Source organism: Henckelia pumila, chromosome 4, assembly GCF_033568475.1.
Source record: "Henckelia pumila isolate YLH828 chromosome 4, ASM3356847v2, whole genome shotgun sequence".
Taxonomy (NCBI): domain Eukaryota; kingdom Viridiplantae; phylum Streptophyta; class Magnoliopsida; order Lamiales; family Gesneriaceae; genus Henckelia; species Henckelia pumila.
In genome coordinates this window covers 17,663,845-17,680,356 of record NC_133123.1, presented here as the reverse complement: position 1 = coordinate 17,680,356, position 16,512 = coordinate 17,663,845, and the positions used below count along the sequence as shown (strand labels likewise).

At 33.4% G+C, this 16,512-nt stretch overlaps 1 protein-coding gene across 1 annotated transcript; it reads right to left on the bottom strand.

The window, feature by feature from the left end:
• Nucleotides 1-6,723: 6,723 nt before the first annotated feature.
• On the bottom strand, nt 6,724-9,302 carry LOC140866147 (F-box/LRR-repeat protein At5g02910-like). The gene is made up of 6 exons (XM_073271053.1): nt 9,178-9,302; nt 8,714-8,817; nt 7,693-8,625; nt 7,448-7,594; nt 7,025-7,355; nt 6,724-6,921 (listed from the first exon to the last, which is right to left on the bottom strand). The coding sequence occupies exons 3-5, from the start codon at nt 8,593-8,595 to the stop codon at nt 7,041-7,043; spliced, it is 1,365 nt and encodes a 454-aa protein (XP_073127154.1). The 5' UTR covers nt 8,596-8,625; nt 8,714-8,817; nt 9,178-9,302; the 3' UTR covers nt 6,724-6,921; nt 7,025-7,040.
• Between the last annotated feature and the right edge of the window lie 7,210 nt (nt 9,303-16,512).

Genomic DNA, 16,512 nt, shown 5'->3' with positions numbered 1-16,512 from the left:
CTAATTATGTCTAAAAACAGAGTGTAACAATGCAATGAAATGCAATCACATGCAAAATAATATGTTGACAAGTGAGGTGTTATCTACGATGTTGGCAACATCTTCCAGCAACACTTCAGGATTCTCAAAAATTTTTATTTCCAGATAGCCATTAAATTCATTATTACAGAAGTGGTAGCCTGCACACTAAAGGAACGATCTTCAACGGACCTTTTTAGGTAGGTTCTTCCATTTGCTTCTGATTTTCAATCAAATTTGATGATTGAGATTATCTTTTTTAACCATTTTGTTATTTTGAGTTTCTGAATTTGCGAAATCACTTTTCACTTGGGACAGGATCATGGAATACACGAACATCCTCCACTACTTCGTGATTTAGTCAGAACTCTTCTTCAATTAAATCTCATTAAACTGTAAAACAATTTGTAAAGAATCCTGAGTGAAAACTGGTCAATGGTTACAAAGTATCCAACACATCACAAAACAGAATGAATGCATGAATGCAACATGCCTAATGAACCTAAAGATGCACATGCATGAAAAGGTGTTGTCGCAGGGTGTTGGCAGCACTCCAGACAACATCTCAGTTCTGTCTATAATGCACACATATTGAGAGACTTCCTTAGATTGAAAAATCTCTCGAAACACAATGCTTTGGTGAAAATATCAGCTAATTGGTTATCAGTTCTAACAAACTCAATACAGATCATGCCTTTCTCGACCAAATCTCTAATGAAGTGATGTCAAATGTCTATGTGTTTGGTTCGAGAGTGTTGTACTGGATTTTTGCATATATCAATAACTCTTGAATTATCACAATACACATTCACCTAAGCATGATATCTAGCCCAGTAGCACAAAAAAAAACAAGATACTTCCAATTATGCTTCTGTAGAGGGTGTTGTCAACACCTTCGGCAACATCTTCCCTCGAAAGTTTTTCACTTGACCTCATCGGTGTATGCATGTGTTTACAATTTTCATTCAAATACTTTATCACAAGATTTATAGCATACTGTATTTGACACACAAAGATTCCACTATGCATTTGTTTCACTTGCAATCCCAAGAAATAATTCAATTCACCAACTATACTCATCTCAAAATTAGACGACATGCACTTCACAAATTCATCAACAAGTTTTTCACAAGAAGCACAAAAGATTACGTTATCCATATAAACTTGGCAAGTAAGAATATTACCTTGAGACTTTTGCACAAACAATGTCTTACACACCTCACCTCTTTTGAATCCAAGATTGAGCAAGTATTTGATTAATCTTCCATACCATGCACGTGGTGCTTGCTACAATCCATACATTGCCAACCTTTTTGGGTTCATTGTTTGACACAAATCATGAAAATCTTACCTGTGAAAACGTGGAGCTCATGCAAATTAGTCCAGCCATATTTCGATAATCCACATTTTCTTTCCTTCGGGTTTGCATATCTCCATGCACATCTCCAATTACTTGTGAGGTTGAACGATTCTTCTGAATTCTGCTTGAAACATTCTTTTCCGCTTCGTTTACCTCACTGTCCTCATCAATATTCTCATCAGTAGGCTTTTCAACTTTTGTTTCTGGAATCTCAGCAGGAGGTGTTGTCGGAGGTGTTGGCAACACTCCTTGGTCAACATCTGAATTTCCAAATTTATCCAGCATATCATCAACTTCATCCTCAGCTGTTTTCTTCTTTAGATTTAAGTTCTTAAAATTCTTGAAGTTTTCATGTCCCAACTTCCGATGCCAAAGGTTAAATTCATCCATCTTTGTATGTGTACAAGCCATCTCTTCTCCAAGTTGGTAGCGATTATCAGATGACATCGTACCTGTCATCACACACATGTTAGAATTATCAAAAACTTTGCATGATTTCTTATCAAACTGTACAAGCAAATTATCATCACAAAGTTGGCTAATGCTTATTAGATTTGCAGTTAGTCCTTCAACATGTAGCATGTTGCGAAGCTTAGGAAGTCCAGCAACTTTCAGTGTGCCTTTTCCTGCAATATTTCCCTTTGAACCTCCTTCATAAGTCACTTTCTCACTCTTTTGTTCAACATAATCTGTGAGAAACTTTCTAGAACCTGTCATATGGTGTGAACTTCCACTATCAAAGTACCAAGCACCTGAAACATTAGTTTCCAAAGCAGTATAAATCATATAACAGTTAATATCAGCTTTTGGTACCCAAACCTTTCTTCCAGTGGATTTGTTCTTAGGGATGTTGTGGGAAGGTGTTGGCAACACCTTAGGCAACACCTTAGATGCAGACCTCTGCCAATAATCTTCCTGCAGCTTAAAACAGTATGGTTTGATATGACCAGGTCTATGACAGTAGTGACAAACAAACTTACGTTTTCTTCCAGACTTTACAGGAGCAGTAGGCTGTTGCTTTGGTTTTGGAGGATCGGTTGTTGTGACCTTTTCTGTTAAGATTCCTGGACAGCTACTTTCTTTGACAAACACAGGAGCTTTTGAACATTCACCAACCTCAAATTTACTGTTCTCAAAACCTAGTCCAGCCTTACCATCTCTTCCCACCATGAGCAAAGAATCAAGCTTGGTTGTGCTTGAATTGAATTTAGCCAGTGTAGCCTTAGCTTTCATGAGTTCATCCTTAACCTGACTTAATTCCAGATCCTTCTTACTCAGCATAACTTCAAGTCTTGATATATCAGCCTTCAAATCAGAATTTTCTCTTGAAAGAAAAGTGTTCTTCTTATTTCGTTCAACCCAATCAGCATATAACTCTTCATATTGCATTCGCACATCTTCCAGAGACATTCTTTCATCACCTACATCAGTATTACACACATTATCAGTAGTAAAAGAATTTAAACATACTGACCTTTGGGAGATGTTGCGGCCAGGTGTGGCAACACCTAAAGGATTGACTTGCATAAGTTTCTTTCTTTCCATCAAAGCTGTCAGGGATGTGTGGCTTTCTTCTTCATTCTGTTCTTTATCTTCTTTAGAATCTTCACCACTCAAAGATGTGCTCATCCCTTTCCGAAGCCTGTTTGCACATTCATTGGAAAAATGATCATAGCCTTGACATTCATGACATTGCACCATGTCAATCTTCTTTGTAGTAGGCTTTTTCTTTCCTTCCAGCATAAGTAGAGGCTTTTGAGGATCAGGAAAATTCCTTGATGATTGATCAGGCCCGCCTATTTTCGGAGTTTTGTTAGCAGCCGGAAAAAGTGAAGATTTGAGTTTCTGATCGATCTTCTTTGTCTCCCTCATCTTCTTCAGATAATCACCAAACTTCTTTGTGATGAGTGACAATGAGTCATCTCCCAAATCTGATTCATATACTTCTTGAGGTTTGAAGAATGAGTTTGCTGTTGTTGACTCCATAATATTCCTGAAAAAATAATCCAGAATAAGCTCTTAGTGTATCAAGAGTAGGCTCTGATACCACTTGTAAGGGATATCATGGTTCATAAAAATTATCAGAATCAGATGTTGTCACTAGGTGTTGACAACATCCTACTCAACATGCAGCGGAAATATTAAAACGTGAATAGTAACAGCAAACTAACAGTAAACCAACAATAAAAATAATCAAGAGTAAATATGCACAAGTACTAGTACTAAAGTAATAAAAGGTTGCACATAAAACAGATTCAGATGTTGTCACTAGGTGTTGACAACATCTTCAATAACACCTTGATTAACATGCATCAGAATTTTTGAAAGCAATGAATAAAATAGATAAGCAATCAAATAAATCAGACTCAAATATTTAAGCAAGAGTATAAAATACTCTTGCAGCGCCTCAGGGCAAAACTTTCACTAGAAAACAATCAAAGAGTTTTACAAACTCTAAAACTAGTGAATTATTTCAAAACTCAATTTTCTCAAGAGTAAGTGAGAAAATAAACAAATAAAAGCATCTCCTAAAATTCTATATGAAATAGAATAAATAAACAAAAACACGGAGATGAATCCTTGATGCCGAACACATGAGAGCAATACTCTTGAATCTTCAATGCTCTCAAATCTTCAACGGCAATCAAGTAGACCACGACCAATGGTTGTAGAAACGAGCTTCAAATATATATTCTGAATTCTCATGATGTACGCTCAGAAGCTCTCTAGAAAATCTCACTTGGTCGTGTCTTTTATTTTGTACGCTCAAATCCTAATCTATGGCTTGATCTCTCTTTTCTGCGCTCTCTCTCGTTTTCTTCAAGCCGCTTGATCTCTACGCCCTCTTCTTCTATTTAAGTGTGTCAGCTTATCTCCAAAAAGACTTGATCATATTTCCTTTGAAACTTGAACCAATCTACAAAGATAAGGAAATAATATTAAGTTAGGAGATAAAGATATATTATGATAAGTGCATAATATCTCAAAAAAAATAATCAAGTAAATATTTAAGCTATTTAAGATATATGAATATCTTATTCTATGATTCAATATAAAATAATTCCTATTTAAAATATCTCAACCAATTAAATAAGATATTTAAAAGATTTAAACTTCAAGTCCAAGAAACAATATTTTAAATCTAGGAATATTATATTATCTCAATTCAAATCAAAACTATTTTTAGTTTAAAATATATCAAGCATATAGATAAGAAACACAATTTTAACTAACAATCCTAGAAAGGCAAAACATAATATTATAATCTTTCAAAACATAGAAATATATCAAGGAATAATTATCCTTTCAGATCTAATGAATTCTAACATCTCTAATTGCACGACATTCTTCACCATCGCTGCCTCTCGCATCATGTTGGACTCCTCTGTCCTCAACATCACCCCACCATAGTTGCCACCGCCACTACTTCGATATGCAAGGATAAGTTTCAGCCTACTATATTCTTTTCTGCCTCCATGTCATGTGTATGCATCTCAAGCTCTTGGATTTTATTGCGCAGCTATTTCACATATTCTATAGTGTCTCCAAAGGATCGACTTTATCCATTTTCTTGTCCTAACAATCTGCTGTAATCATCCGCTCTACTTCATTAAATCTTGTAGATTAAAATGAGCTCTATTTTCTCAATGTTCTCTTCCTTTCAACACAAAACTGGACACGAGAAGAGGGATTTTTCAAGCATAATGAGGCAAACAAAAATAGAAAGCAACACAAAGTGTAGCAAGACAGTAGCATTAGAGATGAAAATCCATATGACAATAATGCCATTTATTTGCAACTAAAGTATTGTGCAGTCATTAACATGGACTCGTAATAATACACCACTGCTTAATTGCAGACTTTTTTTTTAGTTATCAAGAATGGAACGTTTTCAAAAGATCAATAACACTTCAAATGCCACTGTGAAAGAAATGCAGGTGCGACAGTGGGAAGTTTGTTGTCATATGTTTGCAGCTCCTCATTCAAGCAGTCATATGTCAAATAATAGTGCGGTGAAATCTAAAATAATGTTGTTCATGTGAACTTCTCATTATCAGCCATGCATTTGCTATGTCCGCCGATGCAGTAAAAAGATTCAAACCTCTTCATCTTTCTTAAGACAAAGTACATGAATAGTCACTAATATAGATTAAACAACAACATATTAACATTTGTAATAGTATTTTCAAGTTTTACAAACAACTCATTTCTTAGTTATTTTAGTTCAAAATATATTTTCAAGAACACAACTCGTCTATTAAAATAAATCTAGTACCACAATCACCTGCATTGACAGTAACAAACAATTCAGAATTACCAAAAAAAATAAACAAAACAATGTACCGACCTGTTGCCTTGGCTCAAAAGTTTCCAAATCGTGGACCTAAATTCTGGGCCGTTTTGAACTTGAAGACAGAGACACATAAATGGCTTGTTTTAGAAAGCAAAAGCAATTGAACGATGTCGATTGCTGATCTTCTCTCTATAAGGCATTGCGAAATACACCAGTAGAGATACATTTTCGCTTAGTTTTGATTCAACCTGCCACTAATACCTCGAGCAGAAGACGTAGACAGCAAGCTAGGAGTTAGAAACTCTGGTTTTGGAGCTTCTTTTTCGGCGTATCTTGTAGAAAAAGTTGTTTTTGCCAAACTGCTTCTGGTTTTCAAAACTTTAAAAACTCGTCTTAATGAAATACCTCTAAGCTAAGTGATTTTCTTATGTGCATAAAGATATTTAGGTCGCTAGTGATCATCAACATTTTTTTAATCGCATCATTCACCATGACTAATGCATATCAAAGAATGTTTCAACATTTTGAAATACAAATAAATAAAAATCGTAAGCTCACAAATTCGAAGAAGGAAATGATTTCAATTTTCTTGAAAGAAAAGTAAGACCTTGTAAGGGCGACTATGACTCCCGCAGCCCGTCTCATGTGAGACTGTCTCATAATAATGTTACTCATATAATATAAAAATTCATCTATACAACAATACAATATTATTATAATGTACGATAATGTTGTTTTTTGATCATTTTAATGGTTGTACCAAATTACCCTTATTATTATTCACTAAAACTAACATATCACTAACACTTTCTCACATTTTTCCTCGTATTCTTTCATAAACCATCTTTTTTGTAATAGTGAAAAATAAACCATGTTGATCTATATTTCATTCAGTTTTTCAAATCAAATATTTAAAATAAAATAAAATAATATATATATATATATATATATATATATATATATATATATAATGTAATTATATATTTATATATTATATCATACACACAAAAAGTTCGCTTGGATGCTAATATTAATAATACATCTTATATAATAATAAAACATCTTCAATCAAGTTCTCTGGTTCTTTAACTTTGGAAATTTAATTAAATAAAACTAAGAAAGAAACTTTAAAGACGTCATTAACATATTATATAATTATAGAAATACTATATCAAACTTTGGCCTTCTTCCCCACACAATATGCATGCTTGCTCATCCGCTTGGAACCACAAGTGCATGGAACAATAATCTGAAAGTCATTTACTTTTCTTCAGAAAAGGTAGAAGGAATTACAATGAAAACACGATCTACTAAAAGTTCATAGTTATAATGAAAAATGACTTTTTACATACCGCCGGTTCATATAATTTACGAGATAATAATCTCAACATCATTAGAAACGGCTTGCCCCTGCAACCGTTTTTGAATAATTCCATGTCTCAACTTGGGATTCAATGGATTAGCAAGTGAAGGTGTCCACCGTCTCAGACGTGGTTCATACCATAAAGTACTCCGGGAGATCAACAATCGCTCGAGGGAAGCAACAGTTTTAAGGATGTACAAAATAAAATCATACTCACTCTCTGCCTCTCTAAATCCATTAAATTCCAGTACTTTCAATGGAGTGAAACGCCTCGCCATTCTCTCTTTCGCTTTTTTCCGATTAAATGTTCCCTGAAAAGGCTACAGGGACAAGAACCAAAAGAAATATAAGCCACAAATCCATAAAGCAAATCACATTATCATGGTAGAGCTAGGCGTAATGTGAGGCATACCATTGATAACTGGAACTTGTGCAAAAGGGGACATGCATCCAGGAATGTAGTAAGTTCTAGTAGATCGAGCTTGTGTTGGTCTTCTAACATCAAAACTAACCGTCTCAGGTTGCTAAGCTTGCTAATCACTCGATCCAGTTTCAATTCCTGAGACAAATGCACAAACTATATAAGATATCCTTCACTTTTTCAAGGAAATTAATACATAAATAAAAGATAAACGGTTAAAAGGAGATTTCCTACACCTCAAAGAAGCTGGCGCTAGTGGTAAAAACCATGGATTCAAGCTGTGGCAAATCTTTGGCAAGTTTTCCCAATACTTGAGGAGAAGTTGCTTGCTTACGAGAGTACTCGATAACTACACTTTGCAGCAATGGTACGTGAGAAAAAGACAGTTTGGGTATATTTGGGCTAAATATTTCAAAATCAATCAGATTGCTGGCAGACAAGTCTATCTCCTCAACATCTTTACAGTAATATATTATTAAACACTTCAACTGGAGATCAGGACCATGAATCTGTAATTTTGAAGGGACAGAACAATATCTTAAGTTCAACAATCGGAGGCTCGAGCAATTCGATAGCATGCAGCCTACAGCATCAGAAGTGAAGGAAACATTATCGAATTCAAGAACCTCGAGAGCATTTTTGTTTGGTGTTTGAAAAGAACCGCACTGCAGCCATAGATGTTTCACCGACGATGCTCCGGTGAGAAAATCGGTAGAAAAAACATGAGGGCCGTTGCTAAGCATATAGTTGAGGCAACAATATTCAAGGGTAAGCTTTTCCACTCCTGATGTGCCAACAAAATTCATCCATTTTCTAAAACTATCCATGTGGCGTCCACGGAAACAACAAACCAATTCAAAGGACGATACTTTAGAACCAGAATGATTTTGTAAAAAGGTATCTACTCCTTGGACAAACTTGCGTTGTAGTTGTCTCGACTTTTCCTCCCCAAGAATAGGACAGCAAGCAGCACTAGACAGCTTATCATAGCAAGTAAATCTGACTTGGTCGATAATGGTGTAAACATGCCTCCATCTCCTCGACAGGATGCTTGTCCTAACAGCATCTTTTGTCAGTAATCTTGAAATAATTGAAGAGATGACCTTGTCTGGCAATTGGCTAATTCTGTCTTCCATCATCTGCTCTGCTTGAGTATCAGTATCAAGAACCTGTTTATCAAAAGTAGTAAACACAAAAATAATTAGAAAACAAGTACATCAGCTGAATATATCAACAAATTAAGATGTTGAATCATACCTTCACGGGACCAGGTCGTCCCTTTTGAGACTTTAAAACACAAAATCCGGCGCATACAAGGGTTGCAACTCCAGTAAGAAGTGGCAACCCGGCGTACCCACAAACTAAAAACAGAAGAATCAAAATGTTTGTACATAAAAAAGAAAACAAAACAAAAAAAAAAGTAACAATCTATCCCCAGAAAAGAGCACACTCAACAAAGAATGTAATCATAAAATTTAGCTAAAGGTGGATTCTTGGAAAATTATACATAAAATTTTAAAACATTTTCAGTTGGGACCAACAACATATTCCTCTATCCATTTCAAGCCGAATCAACATGGGAACAAGTCTAAAGTTCAAAATGGATCAAACTCGCCTAAATCCGACATGGTTTTCAACTTAAATTATTGCGATATCAAGAAAACACAGAGACGAAAGCGGATAAAATATTTCCACAACAAATTAGAAAGCAATAATCTTACTAGTGTATATCTTTTGTTGAAGAGGAGGCAGATTTTGAGGGTCAGCGAAAAGATCGATCCTGCTTCAAGTTCAATTCCTCGGAAAATATTTGTTTACTGGGCCGCAGATTTTCGATCAACAAACCCTAAAAATATAAACTTACTTAACGTATTCAAAATTAAGTTAATTTTATATAATTAAAAATAATAACATAAAAAATACTCCATCTTTAATAAATTTCCCCCTTTTAAAAGAAAATTTCACTAATTAACAAATTTAGAATCTATATTTATATCTATCTATATCTATATTATATATAAAAATTAAAATTTTACTGAATATAGTAATTTTCTGTCAAAATATAATTACTAAAACGAAAATCTTGTTAATTAATGTTATATATATAATGATGATGATGATGTTTTTTTATTCAAATTTGAAATTTATAAAGATATTATCATTATTTTGAATTTTAATTAGTTATTTTGTATGTAAAAATATTCATAAATACTATATATGACCATATACCAAATTTTCGGTTCAAAATTCGATAAAATGTTATATATTTTTTTTAAAAAAATGTCAATTAATTTTTGTTTCTTAAATTATATATGAAAATTAAATGTTATATATATAATAATGTCTCAAATTTCAGTTAATTTTTTTATGTGTGAAAATTTTCTTAAATACAATATATGAGATAATGTATCAATTTTTTATTTAAAATTTGAAATTTAACCGGATGTTATCACTACTTTTTAATTTTAGTTAATTTTTTTGTCTATAGATGTGTGAAAATTTTCATAAACGCTATATATAATAACATATCAATATTATGTTCTACTTTTTAAATTTGATATTGTTTTATAACTATTTTTAAGTTCAGTTAACTTTTTTTATAGTATTTCAATTAATTTCTCGAGTGTGAAATTTTCATAAATGCTACACATAGTAAAGTACTAATTTTCAGTTCAAAATTTAAAATTTAATCGAGCGTTATTGTTAATTTATTTGAAAATTAATTCGATGTTATCACTAAATTTTTAATGTAACTCAATTTTTTAATCCATTCACATAATTATTCATAAAGTATATATACGATAATGTACCGATTTGTATCCATATATATGTAAATTTTTTTATAAATAACTAGCATAGCCGCACACGCGTTGCGTGTGTATGAAATAATACAATATACTTAGTATATATGTTATATATAAATATTAAATTATTTTCAATAATTTTTAAACTTATGTTTTTTCATTTCTAAAATAATATAAAAATAAATTTTAAAGTTATTTATCATTTTATCGTATTTATAATAGTTACTTGAGAAAAATATGTAAATATATAAATAAAATCTATTTTAATTATTTATATATATATATATATATATATATATATATATATGTAATGTAAAGGGTAATTTTGGAACAAAAGATGGTGTCATCCCTCTAAGGTGCTCAACTTTTATATATAGTATTATTTTCAATAATTTTTAAACTTATGCTTTTTCATTTCTAAAATAATATAAAAATAAATTTTAAAGTTATTTATCATTTTATCGTATCTATAATTGTTAGTTGAGAAAAATATGTAAATATATAAATAAAATCTATTTTAATTATTTATATATATATAATGTAAAGGGTAATTTTGGAACAAAAGATGGTGTCCTCCCTCTAAAGTGCTCAACTTTTATATATAGTATAGATATATATGATATTGTACCCTTTTTTGGTAAAAATTCAAATTTTGGTATATATGCCAATATTTTCATAACGCTATACATGAGACTATACTAATTTTTTTAAAAAAATTTGAAATTTGATTATGTTTTATCATTATTTTTAAAATTTCGGTTAATTTGTTAATATATATATTCGTGTGTATGAAAATTTTCATAAATGTTATACATGATAACATACCAATTTTTTATGGGTCTAAATTTACATTTTTGCCAAATATTTAATAATAAAAAATATATAATAATTAATATTGTTAATATAATAATATAGGAATTTTTTTAAAAATTTTTTTGCGTCGTTGACATAATTTATAAAATTATAACTTATTTAAAAAATAATCATGTTATAAAAGGTAAAAAGATAAATATAAATCTCTACACATTTTTTACGGAACAATAAATGCCTGAAAATTTGTTTCGATTCAAATTTTGTAGACTTACCATATGTGAAGACAGTTATACGAATTGCTATATATCTATAATATAATAATCTATCTTTGCATGTGTGTAAAATTTATATTTTTTAGTTAAAAATGTGTACAACTTAACATTTTTAATATGTTTAAAAATATGTGAATTTGTGAATTCGTGACATTAAACGTGTGTTTGAATATTAAAAATGTAACACCCTCAACCGATGAGGACATTACTCAACTAATAGGACCTTAATATGAACGCGAAAAAGAGCATTTTTGAAAAATGTATGCATACATCCAACCTTACTTAAAACATTTCAAATAGTTTACAAACCAAGCCACGACAATTTCAGACATAAAACTTGTTTTCGTCACTCAAACATAATAATATTCAGTTGCTTTCACTCAAACATAATAATATTCAGTTTCCTTAAACTCAACACAAACACACTCATGCATCTCTCGTCGGCTCGACTCTTGGCTCCTCCTCATGTCCGACATCAAACTCATCGACGTATGCATAGTTTTCATCCTCATTATCTGCACCATTCAAGAATAGTGAGTCTAAAGACTCAGCAAGAATATGCAATACAAATCATGAGTTTTAAAATTTCTTTTGAATATAATATGACGTAATATAAACATGAACATAAACATAAACTCATTCTTAATTGACGAATTATATGAAATTTGTGGCAACTGTCTGATAGGCCTGATCTCATAATTCATGTTGATCAACAAGTAATTGGAAAGGCCCATCCGGAGCTTATCCCGAAGTGTCAGTCTCCTGTCTTTCCATAGCTTAACTCATAATTGGAAAGGCCTCTCCGAAGCTTATCCCGAAGTGCCAGTCCCGTAAATTTGGAAAGGTCCCTCCGGCGCCCATCCCGAAGTACCAATCCCGTATTTGCTACCACAAAGACACATAAAACATCAAATTCCTTTATGCTTCATCATACATCATTCATCACATCATTCTATCATCTTTTCATTGTGTTATCAAAACATGTCATTCATTGTGAAGCAACATTAAAACATCATAATTTCCGTCATAACTATAACTTCATGAACATAAAACTTTACTCAATAACTTTATATGTGTCATAGATGATTAAAAATCATACTTTCATACTGAACATAGGTTTCATGAATGAAACTTAAACATGTATGTACATCACATAACGTAATCGATCCATGTAAGTCATTCTTTTTGTTCTTGACGTAAAACTTGAAAATTTTTGCATAGAAACTCTTAAACATACTTAAAACACCTTAATACATCATAAAAATGCATTTAGAACTTAAATCATGCAAACAAAGTGTAAGGGGGCAGAAACATCCTCGCTCGAGCGGCACTAATTCTCGCTCGAGCGAGACCCATTTTGGAGTGGCATTTTTCAGGTGATGTAAATCTATTTTTCAGTCGGAATTTGGAAACGTGAAAAACATGAAAGTTGTAGCCCTTGATCTTGGATTTTTAATTCCGAAAACCTCACTTCAATTTAAGTTTTCAGTAAAAAGTTATTGTCATTATCCCGAGATGTGTCACTGCCGAAAATTCAAAACATTTGACACACTTCGGGGCATTTTTTACCAATCTTCCATAATGATTTTGACAAAACTCAAAACATAAAAGATGTATATAAATGAGGTATATTTCAAATAAAATTATCCTCATATCATTTGGATTTGTAAACTAGTCTTAATCATCAAAATGGTAACAAGTGCCGCCAATTCGGTGCTACCGAACACATGTCTCATTTCAAAGTTTTAACTTAAAAGTTAACTCCAATACTTATAAATCATAAAAATCATATTTTTCACACTACAATACTTGAAATAACTTTCATCAAAACTACAATAACTCTTCAAAACTTAAAAGAAACATGAAACTCTTGAATCAAACTCAAGAACTTGACAAGAACAACCTAGGCTTCACGATCTCGTAGAATCATAACTTCATGCTCTTGAAATTCATGAAAATCATGCATACATATCTCAACATACATCAATTCATATCAAAATACATAATAGCTTGAATGGGTTTCAAAATATTTTAAATTTATACTTGCCTTGAAATGAAGACGGAGTTGATTCAGATTATTGACAACGAGTTAACCACACCAAGAATGAGATTTAGAACTTTGGTTTGTGACTATCTTGAAGAACCGTGAAGGTTCAATAAAGAAACAAGAAGAAGAAATTTATAGAATGGAGAGAAGGGGGAAGGAATCGTGTAGAGGATAGGGAAAAGTGAGAGTCAAGGGAACAAGGGGACATGGGAAGTAATGGGGTGGGGATCCGGATAGATAGATATGATAATGATCATTCAATATGTAATGCGTGTTCATCTCTAAAATATAGTCAGTCGCCCGTCCCGACTCGTCTGATAAAAAATACTATCCCCCGACTCATACATAATAAGCATATCAATTTTATACTTAAAACTCTCATAAAAATGTACTCTATCACCTCGTTCATTGGTTAGCCTCGTCCCATGAGTCCAGAATCAAACTCAGCATGAAACCGTAAACTTACTCAAAATTGTTAAAATAAAATATATGTAGACATGAAATCATATTCATAATTCATAGCTTAAAAATAATTTAAACTCACAACATCATAAAAATCATCTTAAAATCATCGTGAGCGAGTTAGTGGATTTTTTTTGACCTTACAACTCTACCCCCCTTAAAAGAATTTCGTCCTCGAAATTCGACTTACCAAATAGTTTTGGATAATGACTACGCATGTCTTGCTCGATTTCCCATGTTGCCTCTTCCACTATTTGATTGCGCCACAATACCTTAACCATTTTTATCTCTTTGTTTCTCAACTTTCGGACTTGCCTATCCAAAATTTGAACAGGTGTCTCTTCATAGGACAAGTCGGGCGTCCATTGAACTGGCTCATGGTGAATGACATGGGAAGGGTTTGCAATGTACTTCCTTAGCATCGAGTTATGGAAAACGTTGTGCACTCCTTCCAAGTTTGGAGGCAAAGCTACTCGGTATGCTCTTGCTCCAACCTTGTCTAGGATTTCGAAAGGTCCAATATATCTTGGGTTCAGCTTCCCTTTCTTCCAAAATCTCAAGACTCCTTTCCAAGGTGACACCTTAAAAAACACGTGATCACCTACCTGGAATTCCAAATCCCTACGCCTTTGATCGGCATAGCTTTTCTGACGACTCTGTGCTGTCAACATCATATCCTTGATTTTTGCTATCATGTTGACTGTCTGCTGCACTATTTCTGGTCCTAAAACAGCTCTTTCTCCCACTTCATCCGAATGCAATGGAGTTCTACATTTCCTCCCATACAAAGCCTCATAAGGAGTCATCCCAATAGTAGTTTGATAACTATTGTTGTAAGTGAAATCCACTAACGGCAACTTCGATTCCCAATTTCCTCCAAAGTCAATCATGCAAGCCCTAAGTAAATCCTCCAGTATCTGAATCACTCGATCAGATTGTCCATCTGTCTATGGATGAAAAGTTATACTAAAGTCCAGCTTTGTTCCCAATCCATGATGTAGACTCTTCAAAAAGTTTGAAGTGAACCTTGGATTCCTGTCAGAGACTATCCTTGCTGGAACTCCATGCAATCTGACTACCTCTCGAATATACAACTCTGCATATTGATTCATCAAGAATTTGTTTCTGACTGGTAGAAAATGAGCTGACTTTGTCAATCTATCAACTATCACCCATATTGAATTCATTCTTCGTGGTGTAATTGACAATCCAACCACGAAGTCCATAGTGACATCTTCCCATTTCCATGTAGGAATGGGTAATGGTTTCAGTAGTCCTGCTGGTCTTTGATGTTCAACTTTCACCTGTTGACAATTCAAACATTCGTTAACAAACTTAACGACGTCTTTCTTCATACCTGGCCACCAGTATAGTTTCTGTAAATCCTTGAACATCTTTGTACTCACTGGGTGAATAGAATACGACACAGTGTGAGCCTCATTCATCACCTCTTCCCTCAGTGAATCTACTATTGGTACCCATATTCGCCCTTTGTGATGTACGATCCCATCCGTCACTGTATATAATGCACCACCTTTGGCTTCATCTTTATGTTTCCAAGTTAGCACTTGCTGGTCTAAAAACTGACCTGTTCGAATCTTGTCGAGCAAACTTGGAACCATTGTTAAAGTTGATATGGCACAAACCTCCTTCAATTCAATCACTTCCAATCTGAGTCATTCAAAATCTTCAATCAACTCCTGTTGAGTTGTCATTCTATTCAAAGTCGCAGACTTATGACTCAAAGCATCAGCTACTACATTAGCTTTACCCGGGTGATAGCTAATGTCACAGTCATAATATTTCACCAATTCTAGCCATCTTCTCTGTCTCATGTTCAACTCCTTCTGAGTGAAGAAGTATTTCAAACTCTTATGATCGGTGAAAATCTGACACTTCTCACCATAAAGATAATGTCTCCACAGTTTCAATGCAAATACAACTGCTGCCAATTCAAGGTCGTGGGTAGGGTAATTCTTTTCATGAATCTTCAGCTGTCGTGAAGCATATGATATTACCTTTCCATCTTGCATCAAAACAACCGCTAATCCACACTTGGAAGCATCTGTATAAATTACGAATCGGCCTGAGCCTTCTGGTATGGCTAGCACTGGTGCTGTCATCAACTTTTTCTTCAACTCCAGAAAGTTTTTCTCACACGAATCGGACCATTCAAACTTCGCACTTTTGCGAGTTAATGATGTTAGTGGCAGCGCTATCTTGGAGAAATCCTGAATGAATCTCCTATAGTAGCCCGCTAATCCCAAAAAAACTCTGTATCTCTATAGCATTCTTTGGAGTGACCCAATTTTTAATTGCCTCTATTTTTGACGGATCAACCTCTATTCCCTTCGCTGAAACTAAGTGTCCCAAAAATGCAATCTGTTCAAGCCAAAATTCACACTCATCTGAACTTAGCAAACAACTGTTTCTCTTTCAAAATCTGAAAAACCGTAGTTAAATGCTGGAAATGCTCATCTAAACTACGAGAGTAAATCAGGATGTCATCTGTGAATACTATGACAAACTGATCCAAAAAAAGGCTGGAACACTCCGTTCATAAGATCCATGAATATTTGTCGGTGCATTGGTAACTCCAAACGGCATTACTAAGAACTCGTAATGGCCATAACGAGTTCTAAAAGCCGTTTTCTGAAC